General features: G+C 43.1%; 1 protein-coding gene across 2 annotated transcripts in view; it reads right to left on the minus strand.

Annotated features, from left to right (window-relative positions):
• Positions 1 to 16325, minus strand: part of ARMH4 (armadillo like helical domain containing 4) — a 100489-nt gene extending 84164 nt beyond the window's left edge. For both annotated transcript variants that reach the window (XM_053673213.1, XM_037139747.2), the window contains exons 1-3: positions 16237 to 16325; positions 6448 to 7876; positions 1208 to 1447 (exon numbers count right to left, since the gene is read on the minus strand). In XM_053673213.1, coding sequence (XP_053529188.1) covers positions 1208 to 1447; positions 6448 to 7843 — 1636 coding nt within the window. In that variant the 5' untranslated portion in view covers positions 7844 to 7876; positions 16237 to 16325. The remainder of the gene's footprint in view (positions 1 to 1207; positions 1448 to 6447; positions 7877 to 16236) is intronic.
• Positions 16326 to 18498: the final 2173 nt, after the last annotated feature.

An 18498-nucleotide genomic window follows, 5' to 3' on the forward strand; every position in this document is an offset into this window, starting at 1 on the left:
ACATTAGTGTTTCTCTCTCACTCTTTCTCCTTCCCTTCCCCTCTCTCTATAAATAAATAAATAAATAAATAAAAACAGGCTTTACTTAGACCAATGTTAAAACAAACACAGGAGATCCAAAAATAATTAAGTAATAAGTTTGTAATTATTAAATGTTGCAAAAGTCACTCTTGCTGGCGTGGCTTAGTGAATTAAGTGCTGGCCTGCAGACTAAAGGGTCATTGGTTCAATCCCCAGTCAGGGCACAGGCCTGGGTTGTGGACCAGGTCCCCAGTAGGGGGCGCACAATAGGCAATCACATATTGATGTTTCTCTTCCTCTCTTTCTCCCTTCCTTCCCCTTCTCTAAAAATAAATAAATAAAGTCTTTAAAAAAATAAATAAAAGTTACAAAAGTTAAAAGTTATTGCCCTGGCTGGTGTAGCTCAGTGGACTGAGCGCGGGCCTGCGAACCAGACAATTGCGGTTCGATTCCCAGTCAGGGCACATGCCTGGGTTGCAAACCAGTTCCCTGCAGGCCAGTTCCCAAGCAGGGGACGCAGAAAGGCAACCATACATTGATGTTTCTCTCCCTCTCTCCTTCCCTTCCCCTCTAAAATAAATAAATAAAATATTTTAAAAAAAAAAAAAAAAAAAAAAAAAAAAAAAAGTTATTGACAATAGTTTTTGTCATGTTGATGATCACCCCGATTTGAAGACTTCACTGTACGCTATCAGAGCATCTGAGGGCCTCCGATATAGAAAGCAATTTGTACACATTATTTCAAACACTTAAAATAACCTGTAAGACAGATAGGCATCATTCAGAGATGAACAGACCAGGCTTGGAGACATTAAGACACTTACTTGAGGCCACAACAGTAGCGAGGGCCAACGCTGGGATTCATACCTACATCCTTACTCTCGTCACCTCACCCCTAACAGCCGGAGTTATCGGACTAGGACACAGGTCTCAATAGCTGAGGTCTGGCCTTCTCCCGTCCCTGAGCTGAGCCTCCAGGAGATTCTTCTTAGGCACTAACCCCTCATTCTTTGAGACTGTGTGACATCTCTTCAAGTAGGAATTCGCTTACCTTTCCTGTTCACTCCCCAGGTGACGGGTGCGTGTGTGCGGTGACAGGGCCATCTGCCTCCCTCATTCTATTCTTATCAATACACAGAAAAGATCCGCCCACATAACACTGAGTCCAATTCCCTCCCTTACAGACCTTCCACGATGGGAGTAACTTCGAAAGACAGAGGTGCGGCTGTTGGTGAAATGGTACTGGCCAGAGTCTCCCATCTTCTTGACAGCTGAGTGGCACCCAGAACATCGGACGCTTTTTCTTCTGCAGCCTCGTCATGTTCTTGGGTAACCTGGAGGGTGGAAACCTGCTGCTCTGGTGTCACCAATGATAAAGTGGCTTCTGCTTCTCGAGCAGCTGTCGTCATCTCTTGAGTGATGGTGTCTTAAAAAAAGGGAAACAACAGTTTAAAATAAATCAAATTCCTATGCTTTAAGAAGTCACTATGTAATTCATAAGTTGAAGGGAAAATCAGAAAGCTATTTCAGGGAATGGGAAGGCAAAGAGATCCCTTAGAAACAAAATACCAGTAAGGAAATGTCCTCAGCATTGCTGTGTTCAGGAGCAGTAACTCAACCTAAGACAGAGATTAAGAAGCTCATATAAAATAAACATAAGATAAAATCTAAACAAAATAGAAAGATCAACAGCTGAGCTCCCTTTAATGAATATCAACATAATCAGTTTGTTCAGAAACAAATTATACAGAACTAAGTTACAAGCAGAAATTTTCACATTGGCATTTTTGAAAGTTAGCATTTTGAATTAAAGGGATAATAATTCTAATAACTAATATTTACAGTTTCCATTACAGGCCAAACACACAAGAAGCTAAGTACGCGGTGGATATTATCTTATTTTCTCCTTCCACAGGTAATAAGGGGAAGTAAGTAATAATATCATTCATGGAAGCCATACATCACAGTGGTTGAGAATGCAGGTTCAAGAACTAATTTGCCTGGGTCTGAATTCTGACTCAGTCACCTAGGAGCTGTGTGACCACAAAAAAATTACTTAACATCTCTGGAACTTGAGTTTCCTCAGCTGGAAAGTGTAAATAAGAATATCTTTCTCACAAAAGATATTATCAGAGTTGTTGATGTAAGAGATGTTACAAAGATTAAATTACATAATACATGTAGAACCCTTGGAACATGCCTGGTACTTGGTAAGTATTTAATAAATATCAGCTATTATTACCTGTTTTAAAAACAACTTAGGTTTAAAGAAGCTAAGGAACCTGCATCGGCTTGCATAGTCAGTGCTCACAACCACGGGGCTGACTATGCCTGCTGATGTATGAATGGCTAAAGAAGCTGTTTATACACACACTCATACACAATGAAATATTCCTCAGCCATGAGAAAGGGCAATCTGCCATTGCTCAAGGAACAATCTGTAGAAGATTTGCATTTGCCTTTAGATCATGAAAGAGAATGAAACAGACCCATGGGGAAAATGTATCTGTCCAAGGTCCCTTTCTTTACAATATAATCCCCTCAAATAAATTATTAAAGATTATTTATAATGGTCAATATTTGCCCCCCTTTTAGGGAGGAACTATGCTGCAAATTTTAAATACTGAGCCACTCTCAAAACTTCATTTCTAAAAGACCCTGTTATCTCTCTTTTTTAAATACTAATTCTAGGTCCATAGCGTATTAGCAAGCTCACTACGTCATGCAATGAAAAAGGCAGTATTCTAGGAATAGCTGAAAAGATTTTCTTTAAGTTTTTATTAGTGACATTGTGGTACTTTTTATGTTGGTATGTTTTTCAATATAAACAATTCCTTTTCTTGGTCCCCCTTCAGTTCAGATTATTTTTTCTTTTGAATTGAAGAGACTTTTACATTTGATGGATCAATATACCTGGTAAACAGACAACGTGAGTTACAGTAAGATCTTACATAGGCTTCATATTTGTACTTGGTACCATTGTTTAAGTTTTACTTTCTTTTTTCTTTCTCCAATGAGATCGTAAATCTCTTGAGAGTCAGGAATCACTGCCCTTTTTGTATCTCCAGTACCTAAGACAGTGTTCTGCCACAAGAAGATAGTAATGTAGAGTTGTATCATTTTAAGCAGTAAGCATTTTTTATGTTGCCCTAATTTTTGAAAGCATAATGAACACTTTCGAGAACAAATATGTAAAAATAAATGTCTATGCTCATAGTTTCATGAAATAGGAAGAAATATCAAAATGACATAGTACTTTAAATAATCGACTGCTGTTAGAGAAAGAAGAGTAAGAACCAGAAATAGTAATGGGGATTTTTAAAGTAACATTCGGCCCTGGCTGGTGTGGCTCAGTGGACTGAGCACTAGCCTGCAAACCAAACAGTTGCCGGTTTGATTCCCAGTCAGGGCACATGCCTGGGTTGCAGGCCAGGTCCCCAGTTAAGGGAGCGTGAGAGGCAATCATGCACTGATCTGTCTCTCCCTCTCTTTCTCCCTCATTTTCCCTCTCTCTAAAAATAAATACATAAACTTTAAAAAATAAAATAACGTTCAAAGTTTCTGTACATTTCTCATTTTTTCTACTTCTTATAGGGATAAAATATGATAATTATTATAGACTACTTTTAAAACCTGGTCTTCAACTGAACCAGCTGAAGAACAAGCTGAATCAGAAGACTGGTAAACTTCCCCAGCTGGTGGATTGAGTGCCAGCCTGCAAACCAAAAGGTTGCAGGTTTGATTCCCAGTCAGGACACATGCCCGGGTTGTGGGCTTGGTCCCCAGTGGGGGGCATGTGAATGGCAACCGATCAATGTTTCTCTCCCTCTCTTCCTCTCTTTTCCTCTCTCTAAAAATAAATAAATTTAGAAGACTGATAACCCACTCATCTGTTGATAATACCCCAAACACCAAGAAATCATTGCATATCCTGAAGTAGTCCCTAGGAACTAAAGCGATTGGCATGAATTGCTTACTTCCAAAAAATACTTATAACCACCAGAAAATGGGTAGAAATATTTTCCACTACTCTCTAACTACTATTGTCAATAATCTCAATTTTCACATTCTTTTTAACACTATGGCACAAAAAATTAAAGTGAAAGGAATTATTTAACTGTTCCTCCCTCTATGAAGAACATATAGAAGCTATTCAATTAATTTGGACAATGCAGGCAGTCAAATAGGATAATTTCAGTCTGAAAGGTTCTTTACCTTCATTAACTCATCTATTGAACCAGTTTTTACTGAGCACCTATTAGGTGCCAGATATGGTGGTATATTCTAGAAATAAAAAGTAGTTGCCTGTTAAAAGACTATTTAAGTGAGACAACTAAAACTATGTTTGGAGCATATTCAATAATCAAAATAATCATCAGACAATTATCAAACTCACTTTACAAACTCACAGGCCGTATTAATAAAAGCTAAAGTAAGTCGATTACATGAAAATCGTGAATTCAAATTGCACAATGAATAATCTGGAACTCTGACTTCATGCTCCAGAAATATCTTAGGTGTCACAGAGGATTGAAGTAAACTTCTTGTTCTGTCACATCCAATATCTTCATGGTCACATGAACCCAACTCTCTTCACAGAACTTGAAAACCAACTTATAAAAATTTTTCTGGAAGCTTCTATGAAAAGTTACATTATACTAGGTCTTTCAGTCTTTGAAGAATGAATTGGACATGTTAAATTCAATCTTCTATCACTTTAATTCAATCCCAGTGACACTTTATAAAACATATTACTAATTTGATATTTTTCCATTAATTAATCTACTTAGCAGAAGTAGCAAGCTGTGCAGGTTGCAAAACAGTTCAGAATGAGCATATGCACCATCTCTTCCTCCCCAGCTGTCATCTAACCAAACACACATAATAAAAGAAAAATATTATCCAACAGCAATGAATGTAAGCCTTGTCAGCTCACAACATTCATAGATGTAAAGGCCAAGATGAAGCATAAAGTGCAGAATCGAGACAGCAGAGAAGGTTTTTCTGTACTGGTCTCCCCCACTTTTATTTCTAGATGAATTTCTCTTTGGTAAACAAAGTCAGAAAAGTTACATGGCCAATACTATGAGATAAGTATTTACCTAAAGCTTTCTGGTAAGAAATATCAGGGATAGGAGTATTTTTTACAACCATATGTAAATAAGTATCTTATGTTGTTTGTTATACCACTTAAACATACAGCTAATGTATATACTTACCTAAATGTTTTCATAATAAGATGTTTGAAAAATGTCAACTCTATGTGAGGGTTTCTAAGCACAGTTGACATTGTGGCTCAGATAGACGTCGGTGGTTGGGAGGCCGCCCTGTGCGTTGCAGTGGCTTTGGCAGTGTCCTTGGCCTCTCCCCCTGGACGCCAGTGGTAGCTCCCCTCGGTGGTGACAAGCCATAATGTCTCCTCCAAACACTGCCCAAGGATGAGGTGGGGGACACACACTGTTCCCAGTTAAATACCACTGGTCTATAGGCAGGAGTTATATTTCGATGTAATATTTATTAAAAATGTATTTTTAACTGCATTTCGCTTGTCATTAAAATTTAGATGACTTATTTTTGAGCAGACCCAAAATAATTTTAATGCAAATAACAAAAGGAGTTCATCTGTCTCCATTGATAGCCCCTCAATGAAAGAATTACAGTACTTTCTAAAAATGTCCCTAAAATGCACAAAATACAGTTCCTTCAAATACAGTGGTTATCAGTAATCTATTTGGGTCTAACGATTCTTCTTGGCTGTCTGGGCAGATTTTCTCTGTCGTTGTTGTTCTTGGATAACTGATGACAAGCACCAGGCAAAGGCCCACAGGGAAGGAGGCTGGATATTTTATCCTCCCGCCAGCACCCCCCTGCCCAACCTCCCCACTGAATGTCACACCCCAGGGGGAACGGCTGCTCTCCTGTTTCACGAAACCCTGGCATGGCAGATGGATGTGGGCACTGAATCCCACACACTTGTGGCCACCAGCCAGGACAACACATGGGGTCATTTCAGACTCTCACAAGACCCTGAAGTTTTAGGGAAGGAAATTCACACCTTGCTTGGAGATTAGGATTCCCAGATTTCCAGTTCTGAGGATTGTTAGTTTCCATTGTCCCCACCGGGAAACTATAGAAAACCCATCCGGATAGAAAGGTTGGAGCGCGTTAGGCCCGCCTTCCTCCAGAGGTGCCCCAGCATCCTGTGAAGCCTGGGGTGCGACCCCCACTCCTGCCCACCATGTGGCAGGTTCCCATGGAGGCAGGAGGTGACACAGATAACTTACTTGTAAATTGCCACTTTTAAAAAACAAAACAACACCTAAAACCCATGCAATGTTATATGTCAATTATATTTCAACTTTTGAAAATAATAAAACCAAGTTAAAGCCTCCCAAATGAAAGAAAGCTTGCTTTTGTTTCTTTTACCTTTAAATGTATTTCTCAGTGGTTGATGAGCCTCAGACTCATGTTCTGAGATGGAAACAGTGGTCTCTAAGAAAAACATGGCACTGTTTTCCTTGGCGGATTCCATGAAGTCTGCAGTATTTTGAAACAGGCTGACAACAGAGGCTTTCGTACCTTCCATCGGACTTGTGGGAGTAAAGGAAACATGACCGGTGAAGGCGGAGGATCTCCCAGCCCCCTGTGCTGTGAGCAGGGCTGCCCCTGTGTGCATTTCCCCCTCAGGCAGCCCAAGCCCCGTGTGTGCCGATTCTGTGAGAGGTTCACCCCTTTCCACGCCTTCCATGCCACTATCGGTCACTCGGGCTGTCGGAGACATTCCCGTTCCCATCTGAGTCTCTGTACGGTCTCCCAGCTTTGGGGTCTTTATCTGGCTCACACTCTCTGATTTGGTGTCATCCCACTCATCACTCAGGGCAGAGGCAGCTGGAACAGCTGTGCTGACACTCACTGTGACTTCTGGGGCCCCGGGCAGGCTGTCAGTGTCCAGCTCAACACTCAGGGTGTACTCAGAGACCGTCAGCCCGTGCCTGGTGGCAGTAGCCTGGGCATTATCAGCTGTCATCTGCGAAGGCTCCTCCCTCTCAGACGTGAGGCTTCCGGGCTCCGTGCCTGCTACAGGCTCAGCACCAAGAAACGAAGTTGTCTTAGGATCTGTGCCTGCTTTAAATTTCTCAGTCCCTGGATCGGTGGTTAGTATTTTGTTAGTATTCACATAGGATGAAGATGAATATCCCAGACCGATGCTTCCCTGACTTTCAGTTGTAAACAACTGATTATCCACATACTCCAAAAAACCTCGTGTTGCTTTTGTGGCCCCTTCTACAACGGGCTGAATGTTGGTACTACCAAATGGTTCCTCCTTCTCATTGATATTCCGCGAAGCAGTGGCCGTGATAGGGTTGGTTACCATGGCCTTGGAAAGCAGGGTTTCAGGAGGCATTCTCTCCAGCTGGCTGGAACCAAACGCTTCTTCCCCTGCTCGGACCACTGGCTCAGTAGTAGTGTCGATACCAAGGCTATTCGGCTGCAGGAGCCCAGCACCTATGGAAGAGGTTTCTTCATTTATAGTGAATGCTTGACTTAAGGGCACTGCTGATGGTCCCGCTGACACTATCACTGGGTCTTCGGAGACCACTGGTTGGAAAGCGCCCTTGGAAGTGATGGAGTTATTTTCTAGGTCATCCACGTTTATCTTCTCAGACGGCACTCTTTCTTCATTAACACGTGTTGCCTCCCTCCTTTCCATTTTGGGGAAGGCCAAACCTCGTGCGGCGCAGTTGAGAAGCAGAAGGCCACAGACAGCCAGACAGACATGCGGCACGGCTGGTCTTCTCATAGTGGAGGGGAAAGGTGTCATAAAACGGCAGCGCTGACGATGGCAGTGACTGTCCTGCAGGAAAGCAAAGCATGTCACACCGTTATATAAATATAGTTTATAAATGAGCCCCCTTTGAATTAAACCCTAAGTGAAAGACTCTCCTTGACTTCATACTCAGAAATGGTACAGAAGAGAGAACCGTTCTATTTCCTTGTGCCTTTGAGACAGGGATAACCCGGTTCAGTTCTCCCTGCTGAATTCTGTAGCTGATTTAACTCGATGCTCTCCAGGCAAAGGCACACCTAGTTCAAGTACTCACTTCATTGTGTCTGAAATACCTACTTGAGATAAACTACCCTTAAAGTCGCGTTTGCAATATTCTCCCCAAATTCCTCTATTAGTCATGTAGTTAAATGACTGTGGGATGGCCAGGACAGCGTTTACTTACATTACATTCAAAGAACCTTTTAAGTATATTTTATTTTTTAAGTATATTTACAAACTATTAAGTGTCATCATAAAACACTGAATACCAGTTATATTCAAAACTTTTAAAATATATAAAAATTATTTTCAATTAAGTTGTCTTTAAAATGCCTAACTTATTTCTTTTCTCTTCATCAAACATAAAAATTGTAAGTGAAACCTTAATGTTCAAAATGAGATTAGAAAAGTTAAAAGAATTAATGCAAGTATTTATTAAAAGAAACAACATTTTAAGAGAACTAAAACACATTTTAAATTAGCAGTTTTTACTGAATATGCATTACTGTAATATTCATTGCATTTTTTAAAAACTACTTACAGCCTCATCATTATTAAAACTATATCAAAATTGATAACTTTACCCAACACTTAAGTGTTTTACTTCTTATTATCTATTTGGCTAAGTAAGGCCCTTTCTTCTCCCACCATCAGAAATTTCTCAGACGCAGCAGATTTTCTAGAACATTAAACCTAGGAAGGAAAATTCTAAAATAAAAAACTTCTCTTTATAAAAGTTATACCTTTTCTTTCTTTCATGTCTAATCGTTCAACTGTCTGGTTTAAGCATGTGACACACACACATAAAGTGTAAAAATCTGCATTTTCATAAGGTCTTTCCCCCTTAGGATGTTCAAAGCTTTCACATTTTTATTTCATCTAGTCCTACAGATCCTTTAGAGACAGAGTGAAAGTCAAGTCCTTGGCCCTAGGTAGCTGCTGGGAAAAAAAAAAAAAAAAAGGCCGAATTTTTCTACACAAGGAAAGAGGAATCCATGAACTCAGAGCTGAGGCACCCTGCCGAGCTCCCAGGACGGCATGAAGGGATCACCCCTGAAGCAGATCCTCCAGCCCCACTCCAGCCTTCAGACAACTATCGCCCCAGCTGACACCTCGACTATAGCTTCTTAGGACACCTTGAGCCAGAACCACCCGGTTGAGCTATTCCCAAATTCCTATCCCACAGAAATGGGATGAAATCGTAAACATTTGTTACAACCAAGTTGGGAGATAATTTGTTAGCTAAAAGCTTGAATCCACAGTAGTTTGGGAAAAATACAGAAATGGGCTGATGTCATGAGGTGTCGTAGTGCCAAGTGTGGAAGAGCAGCAGCATGTCAGAGACCGTAGACTGAGCAGCAGAAGAACATGGAACCAGAGGTGACTCCTGCCTACCCCCGGCCAGGAGTCCTCAGAGATCATGAGAGAGATGTTAGATTATCCCATACGTAGGATGAAGGTTTGAACCAATTTTTATTTAAATATTAAATTACATATGGGTTGCTAGCATTGTTTTAAAAGGAGAGAATATGGGAAATACATTGGACAAGGAGGAAATGGCACGAGCCAAGGCATATCAGCGTTCTGGACATTAGCTATCACTGCAGATGAGCCAGAATGCATCCCAGTGCATAGCCGGGCACCAGATTTGGTACTAACAGTTGCCCTGTCCCCTCTATTTTCCTTGGTTAATACAAACTATGTGGCAGCAGTGAAGCATGATTGCTCTCGGTTGATGCCATGACACGTTCAGATCTCTGCAGAAAAGTTGAACCATGAAACCCTATATAGTGGAAGATAGGTAAAAGCTACTGATCTCTAGTTCATTTCTGACAGTTCAGAGAGCTGCCTTTACTGAACAAAAATGTTTTCCCAGAAGATGTAGGGTGTGGCCTAAAAGCTTAAGCTACAAAATCTTATACTTCTGGATAAAAACCTGAAAAAAAAAACCCCAAACAGGCCATGCTGGTGGCAGTAAAATTCAGAGGGTCATGGACTAGTATCAGAAGGATGGTTCCTGAAAGCCATGGGGATATGAAGTACAGCACAGGGAATAAAGTGGCCGGAGGATACGTATGCATGACCCATGGACATGGACAATGGTGTGGGGGTGGTCTGAGGGAGTCGGGGGCAAAGGGAGAAAAATTGGGACAATGGAATAGCATAAACAATAAAATATAATTTATTTAAAGTGTGAACAATGATTCCTGACTCCTAGCTTTACTATTGTTAAAACTTGCTGAGTGACACTGGGCAGATAACTTCAGGGTCTCCTTTGATAACAGGAGGACTTAAAATAATCTCTGAAATCCCTTCTTCCTCCACGATTCTGTTTTCATGTTTTATCTATATGACTTAAATACAATATTTTCATAGTCCCACAATTTTGCCATCAAACAGGCAAGGCACCCAAATGACTGAACAAATGCTCCACATTTTATTTAATATATTCCAGACTCATGTGGACCAAGAGAATTTTATGATCCAATCAGATGAGGGGGGCACAAACAATAACGATTTAATATAAGCTCAACGGCCTTTCCCAGCAGAGTTTTCCTTCAAGGTTACATTTGCACCTAGATCTTGAGCTGCAGGACATTGGTGTGAAAGGAATTCTGCCAGGGCTCTAAAAGACTTTCCTTCTGTAAAACTAAGTGTGGGCCACCTACTTTCTAAATCCAGTTACGACAGGAAAGGAGGGGGTGTGCCACACAAGCCTACCCTGTGTCTGTGCATTGCAGCCATATGCTCCTTCTCTCCTATTCAAAATGACGTCTGAACTTCAAAAGAAGCAGAAACGACAGCCGGTAACGGCAGCAGTTGTTTGCAACTCAGATAAATTGGTAGATGACCTTCAAGTTCCAGGTCTCTCTCAGTCTTTTCAAAGCACAGTACAGGTTCGCAAGGCCACTCCCACAAGCTTGGTGAGCCCTGCACACCCCCCCCCAACACTGGGAAATGCATGACCTTAGACAATAAATAAGAAAAGGCCGTCCGTTGTCAATTCAGTGACAATATTTCTAAACTTAAATAACCATCCTCTCCCTGGCAAGTGCCTGGCACAGAGGAAATGCTCAGTAAATATTGGCTGAACAAACAGACGAATGCCTTTGCTCACTTCACTGGAAGAGGAAGAGGGAGTGGGAGACTTCACTGCTTATCAGACTTCTGCATCTCAAGTCTCTTAAACTAACTCAATCATTGGAATAGTTACTAAACAAAAGGAGATTCCTCTAACTTTTCCTTCACGCTGTGACTTTGGATGCTGCTTTCCCTTCACTATATCCTGATCGATTAATTCAGATACATAAGCTAACCAAATTGCAGAGCATGCAAATTGCAGAATATTAGCTTCTAATCACTTTAAAAGCATCCCTTCCAGAGCCAGTCGGTCGCACTTGGTCTATTGTGTGCTATCAAGGTGTCCTAATGGCTCGGCAGTCCTCTAACAATTTGACTGCATTTCTTTCACCGGCGGGCAGATAGCCTGTCCTATCAAGCATTATCTTTGACAGTCTTAAGTAGATACAGTCCAGAATCTGTTTCTTTGTCAAGTTCAGGCATATGCATGTTTCAAAGACAAATGAATGACAACATTTAAAAAAAAACAACTCTTAGCCGTCTTGTTAGACTTAGTTTTTTTAACTCTTGGTCATTAGTTTTTCAACTGAAGTATATGCTACTATTGTTCAGTGTATTACCCAAATGCACACACACAGGGGACCAGCATGTTAAAACGTCCTCCACAGTGAAGAAGCTACTTTTTTCAAAGTAAATTGGGTTCCAGGTATACAATATATAAGGAATATGAGCATTACCTTGAGAGTAGTCAAGACACGGGAGGGCTATAGAGTTTGCAAAAAAAAAAAATCTGCCTGATATTTTTTCCCTTGGGATAAACATAAATACCAGAAGTAGCTCGTGTGGGGTTTCAGGAAGAAAGCTGCCTAATCTTAGATTTTCACTGTCTACTGGAAGTCACTTGGATGGTGCCTGACACATACCATCTTCTTCATCTGCAGCTGGCTGTCACCTGGAACTCTTCTCTCCTCCACATTTCAGATTCATAAGCTCTGTGGATTCTTTCCTCACAATAGCTCTTAGAATTATCCCTTCCTTTCACTTCAGTGAATTGTTAATACTTTAACTGCCTTTTAATTGATTATCTTTTGCAGACTGTCTCTTCTCCAACTCATTTTATACAATCCAGATGGTTTGTTCTTAAGACTAAAAATAACAATAATCAATTTTTAAAAAGGCTACCACTTGGGGAATCCCAGGTGCCAAGTGTCGTAAGTGCCGTATGTAAGTTGTCTTATCTAACCCGAACAGTGACCTGGTGACATAGGTACTACCATTATCTTCGTTTCTTTGTTAGAGGAGAAAACGACAGGCTTACAGAGGATAATAACTTGCCTGTAGGATCGTGTCTATTTCTGCACTTGTAAATTCTGCAAAGACTTCAAGTTCCCTGCCTTTGCCACCACAGCCCTCTGTTCTCCCAAAACATAACTTAACACTCCCAAACTTGCGGTTGCCAAATTCCATACCTGTAATGCAGCCCCACAGCCCTGGTGCCCAGCACAGACACTACTGCCAACGGGGTATACTGCCCTCTTCTGTGCCATCTTCACCGCAGGTTCCTAAGTTTTGCTCATGACCCTGCACTAGTCAGAGCTCCCTCCTTGTTCCCTACCCTAGGTGTCCAAACCCTGGGCCCCCAGGTCTCGTCCTGTTTACCTACCAACTGCTGTCACATGACTGCCTCACCATCCTCATCCCACCCTTCTCCCAGCTTCTCTAGTATAAGTAATCCTGCCTGTGAGTCTGGTCACCTTAAATAAGGTTGTGTTCTATGTGCACACACACTGATCTTTCAGCTTCCTCTGTTTGCCGTACAAGTGTTAATAGTGGTAGACACACAAAGGAGGTGCTCAATAAATATTTGCTGGCGTGATGTGAATATTAGTAACCATTTAAGAATGTGCAGCGTCTCCATTTTACATTGTAAGATTTTCGATGACATTTCACTGTCTATCAATGTCTAACTGCATGTTGTGTTCATCACATAACCAGTTTTGGCTACTTAGCCAACGTATCATTTTAATAACACTAATAACTTCTGTAATCTCACTTCTGCCATATTTCAGGCTTTCAGCATTTATTTCATTTAAAAAATAAATCAGCAGTAACAAGTGACAAGTCTCAGAGCTTCAAGTCAACTTGCTTCTCTGTTACCATCTCACCTTTAAAAATCCAATTAGTGCTTCTGTGACTGATGAAGGGAAAAGGAAACTCCCTTCTTTGTCTGTATCTCTAAAATCTTTCCCTTATGTGTTTTTCCTAATCCTCAGTGATTAATCTGTCAGGGTCCTATCTTTTCTTTTTTTAATCCTGAAGGCCCTCGTTGCCAATGCTATTTCATTTGCCTAGAGCTGAGCTCATCAAGACTCTGACCCTATTAACCCGACTGTGGCACCCAGCACTGAGGTACCCCATTTCTGAGGCACTGTGCTACCGACAGCTGTTAGTGGCCTGATATATTGGCTTCAAGATCATCTGGCCCCCGTCATTTTTCACTATAAAGTAAGTGGCTGGCATGACAGATGATCCTTTCAGCAACCTGCTAGACCACAGAGGAGGGAGGGAGAATGGAGTAACCACAAAGAAAAGCACGGTCCCCCAGGAGGAGAGCGGCATCAGTGCTGACAGGGAAGAGAGTAAGTAGGCTGGATTGAGATGGTTACTCTGGCAACTATTAATACCTGCCCAGGGTTTCACCATCCCTGCAGGCCACAACTAAGTTCTTTCTACATATTGAGCCCATGGCTTTAAGTCTCCACAATTTAGCACTGTAGATAAAGGAAGATGTCTGTGCTTCTCACCCCTGGTGCATCATCCTATCCCTAATAAAAGAAGCTAGACTTGAAGATTTAAATTTAAACACTGGTTTGAAGTTCCAGCTCTACCTTGGGCAAAACCGCTGAAACTCGGTTTCCCTGTCGAAAAATGGAGATAATAATGCTCATTCTATTTTCTTCAAAAGGTAGAAGAGAAACCAGAAGGTGAGAGTAGACATGGAATGGTTTGAAGAAAAAGGCTTAAATAACATACAGTTTAAGACATATTATCGTGATCCTGACATGCACTCCTTTCGAACTCCAGACGCGTGAGCAATCTAAAGCATCCACAACACCCTCTTCTCCCCGAGCTCTTCTCCCGGGGCCTCCCGTTCCAGCTTCTCATGGAGACAAAGTGAGGGGGAGTCATCCCCAAGTAGATATTTCAAGGAATAATCAATCATAAGACCTAACATGTCAAGCTGAAACTTGATTTAGACAATATTCTTACAACCACAAAGAAAACACAATAGGGAAAAACAGGAATGACCACAGATCTTAATTAGGGAATGAGTTTTCATTTTGTAGAAGAGATTAAGGCCAGGTTTCCTCGGAACAAGTCGGCTTCCCTGCTGTGAGACTAAACAAAATTAAAATTCCACGTGCAACTTTTCAGGCAAACATCTGCAAATCAACAGTGAAGTACGTCTTTAGTTGAAGAGTAGAAACAGGGAAGCTGGCCTTCCTCCTTTTAATTCTGTACTTGTATTTAGCTCCAAACCGTATCTGTAATACCACCGTATGATATCGAAAAGTTTAGCATAAAATGCCAGAGTACAATGGTAAGAAGCTCCCTGTGAAAACAAAGATAATTGCACACCTCCCCAATTAACTCTGTTGCAGCAGTCACATCGGACTGCCTGAGACTTGGGACTTTTGTGAATAAATGCAATCAATATCAAGTCTGCTGCCTAAGGGCTTGGTTCATTCTTATGACAAATATAACAACTCTACCTTATTCATAAAAGTAAGTCTACCCTTAGATTTCTACTGTGTGTAAAAGTAAGTAGCAATGTTCTGACCCTATGAAACCTCACCCCGGTTTTGAATTTCTTTCAGTGGAAGGACAGTGGGTTCTGATGGCAAGGGAGCTAGTCGGTTTGTGGGTCTGTAGGCTCTCGGCTTAAAGGAAAGTCCTTGGAGCCCAAGAGCATCACGTGTGGTGGGGGGAATACACAAAAAGGAGGGGGAGGCATGCAAATTTTGGCCACACGTTTTGCTCCCTATAGAAGAAATCGCTCAGAGCTCTTTGGAGGGTTTTGTGAACCACTTCCTCTCCCCCTTAAGTTTCAAACGGCAACTTCCAAACAATGAAGGCGGATACTTCAAAGCAGCCTCTCTCCTCTCCCCCACCACAGCTCTGCCCTGAAAAGAGGTTTCAAGATCCTAGGACACCCTTGGGATCAACTTGGGAGGGCACATTTCTCATCTTTAATAACAGCCTACTTTTAACAGTCTTTGGCTGCTTCCTCACCAGCCAGGACTCTACGTGTTCACAGTCTGCTCAGGTCAGGGTCTGTCAGGACCCCGACCAGGACGCGCAGGAGACATCTGGGCACCTCCACGCAGCACCTCGCAACAACCCATCTAGAGCCTCAAGCAGAGCCTGACCTCCGCGTCTAACCCCGCAGGCCCTCTTTCCAATTAAGTGACCTTTCCAAGGAGCGTCCTCCTGCCGCGCCCTGGGGGACCGGCCAGGGTCTGAGCAAGGAGGTTCAGAGACATCTCTGCACCAGGCACTCAGCTGTTTGTTTTCTGCAAAGTAACAACGCATCTCGCTGGCCACCGCAGCCTGTACTCGCTTTCCTCAGCTGCTGGGCGCTGTTTGGCATAGGGAATATTGCGATCGTTGCTTCGAAAGGCGCAAATCGCGGTCTTCGGGAACTTCTCTATCACCGCTGTGAGGCTGGGAGGGGAGAGCGAGAAGAAAGAAAAGCCCACACAAAAGCAGCTAGCCCTGCGAGCTCCGCCAGCACAAAGGCCCGCTCGCTGGTGCGGAGCCCGGAGGCTGGGCTGGAGCGCCGAGTGCGGCGAGTCCTCCGAGGCCTGCGCGCCGCGTCCAGCGCGCCCGGGGCTGCCCCGGTTCTTTTGCCGTTCCGACTCCGGCGCAGGGCGCACGCCTGGCGCGCCCCTGGCTGCCGCGCTTCCCGGACTGCACAGTCCCGCGTCGACCCCGCGCCGCCCGCACCTCCGACTCCGTCTGTGCCCCAGCCCCGGGTCTGCAGCCGCAGCCGCTGCCCGAGTGGCAGGGGCCGGGCCAGTCCTCACCTGTGCGCCTTCAGCAGAGCAGCGCCGTGAGAGCGGCGGCGCTCGCGCTCAGCATCCCCGCGGCGGCCCCTGCAGCGGTGGCGGCCCGCTCCACAGTCTGGGTTGCCAGGGGGAGGGCGCTTCGCTTTGTTGCTTATTCATGAGGCCGAGGTTACGGCTGGGGATTGGACGGATGAAGTGCCCGCCCCGGCTCCGCTGCCACTGACACCCGATGCGGTCGCCCCACGCTCCTGGTCTCCCACTCCCCCGCCTGTGCTCCAGCTTCGAAGACCCAGGGGTGGGGGTGGGTCCGCTCTGGACCCTGCGCCTGAGACCATTCCCGAGACCCCCTGCCCTGCTGCCCTTGTTTGAAGTCTGGGCTTCTACGACAGCTTTCCCTCAGTGTCTACGAAGAAGAAAACAGGCTCTGTTTTCGCTAGGAGAGCCCAAATTTCTCTGGTCCTTGGTTAGGGCAAAAGGGCGCAAATCAGAAGCTGAAGGGCGTTACTTGTGGAATTTGTACAGTGTAGCGCGCCCCGAAATAAGACCCTGTAAAGTAGCCCTACACAAAGTGTTCCCTTCTCGATCACCCAGAAAAGTTGAAAGTAAGTGCTAATAAGACGTAGGGTTTATTGAACCCTTTACTGCTGCCAGGCACAATGCTAGGTGCTTGCTTCACTCATTACTTGCGTAATCTACCTGTAACTCTGAAAGGCAGATTTTGGTAATCCCCATTTATCAGGGGAGAAAGATGAGGCTTAAGGCTGCATAACTTGCCCAAGGTTTTACAGCTAATGAGGACACAGGTTATTCATGACCTCCATTCTCAATCTCTCAGGACTGTGTTCCTTTTCTATCACTCCTAATTGCAGGTAAAAAGGGTCGTCAGTAAGCCAGTCGCCCATTCCCTAACAAGCCCCACAGATTTTCATATTTGCAAAGCATTTTCCACACACATCATCTCTTGTACTTAGTAACTCCCTTCTTTTTAACAGCAGCCTCAGTCCTGTTTCATAGGTACTTGTAAACACCTTGAAGTCAGGGCAAGGTCTCCTTCACCTTTGACCCCCACACCTAACATAGTGCACCACTGTGCAGTTACCTACTGCAGCCCTCTTTAGAGCATATTACCTTTGTATTTCTAGAAAGGTCATCAATAAATAGTTGCTGAATGGAATGTGATTGGACTGAATTGGATCTGTAAGATCTGTTTTTGATGCGTATTCAACTTAATACAGTGTCAGGCATTATACTGCGACCAGGCCTTCTACCTGGATTGAATACTCACCAGGTGAGTTAAGTCATACCTAGCCTGACCAAGGGGTGTTTCAACATTTTATCTGTATGTTAGTTGTTTCAAACTTGGAAGTCGGACCACATCTCATAAAAGCAATGTTCGGTAGTATGGTGAGATTCCTAGCTAGACCACAAAATTGGGTCTATTTGACACAAATGAAAGCAAATAGCAGTACTAATAAAAAAACCTAATCAGTGAGGTTGGACCAGAGGAAGAAGTAGAATAGACAACAGCAGGAGGAAAGAATTCCAGCTCCCACACGCAATATTTCGAGTTTCTTTGACATCCCTCTCCCTCTCGTTATGAGACCCCCTCTAACGTCCTGATGTCCTCCTTCTTAGAGACCTGTGACCCTGGAGGTCCCCACTACAGAACTCAACCACCCACACCTGCCTTACACACAAAGTTTTTCTTTTTTTTTTTTTATAAATTTATTTTGAATTGATTATGCTGTTACAGTTGTTCTATTCCCCCCCTTCATTCCTCTCCACCCTGCCCCCCCAACCCCACCATTACCCCCCTTTAGTTTATGTCCATGTGTCTCAAGTCCTTTAGGTTCTATATTTCCCATACTATTCTTGCCCCCCCATCTATTTTCTATCTACTGTCTATGCTACTTGTTTTCTGTACCTTCTCCCCCCGCACACAAAGTTTTTCGTTCCTCAAAATTACCCTTCTCCCATAACAGAATTCCTATATCGCTTTTCCTCAATCCACATTATTTTAGCTATGCAGTAAAAGTAAAGTGATCTCAGTGGAACTCCTTTATACTAGCCCTTTATCCTTCCCAAAATGGTTTGTATTGCTTTAAACAACTCTAATTAGTGCCATTTGTCTCAACAGCTACTACCCGTACGTGGCAATGACCATGAGCCACACCCGCCGCACTGCGCCGCACAAATTGTAAATTGAGAACAGTTGTACTTTAAAAGTAAGTCATATCAGTAAATCCACACATAATGAAAGTTACTAGCCTTTTACGGGTA

This window comes from Artibeus jamaicensis, unplaced genomic scaffold, assembly GCF_021234435.1.
Source record: "Artibeus jamaicensis isolate MK-2021 breed Jamaican fruit bat unplaced genomic scaffold, CSHL_Jam_final contig_851, whole genome shotgun sequence".
Classification (NCBI taxonomy): domain Eukaryota; kingdom Metazoa; phylum Chordata; class Mammalia; order Chiroptera; family Phyllostomidae; genus Artibeus; species Artibeus jamaicensis.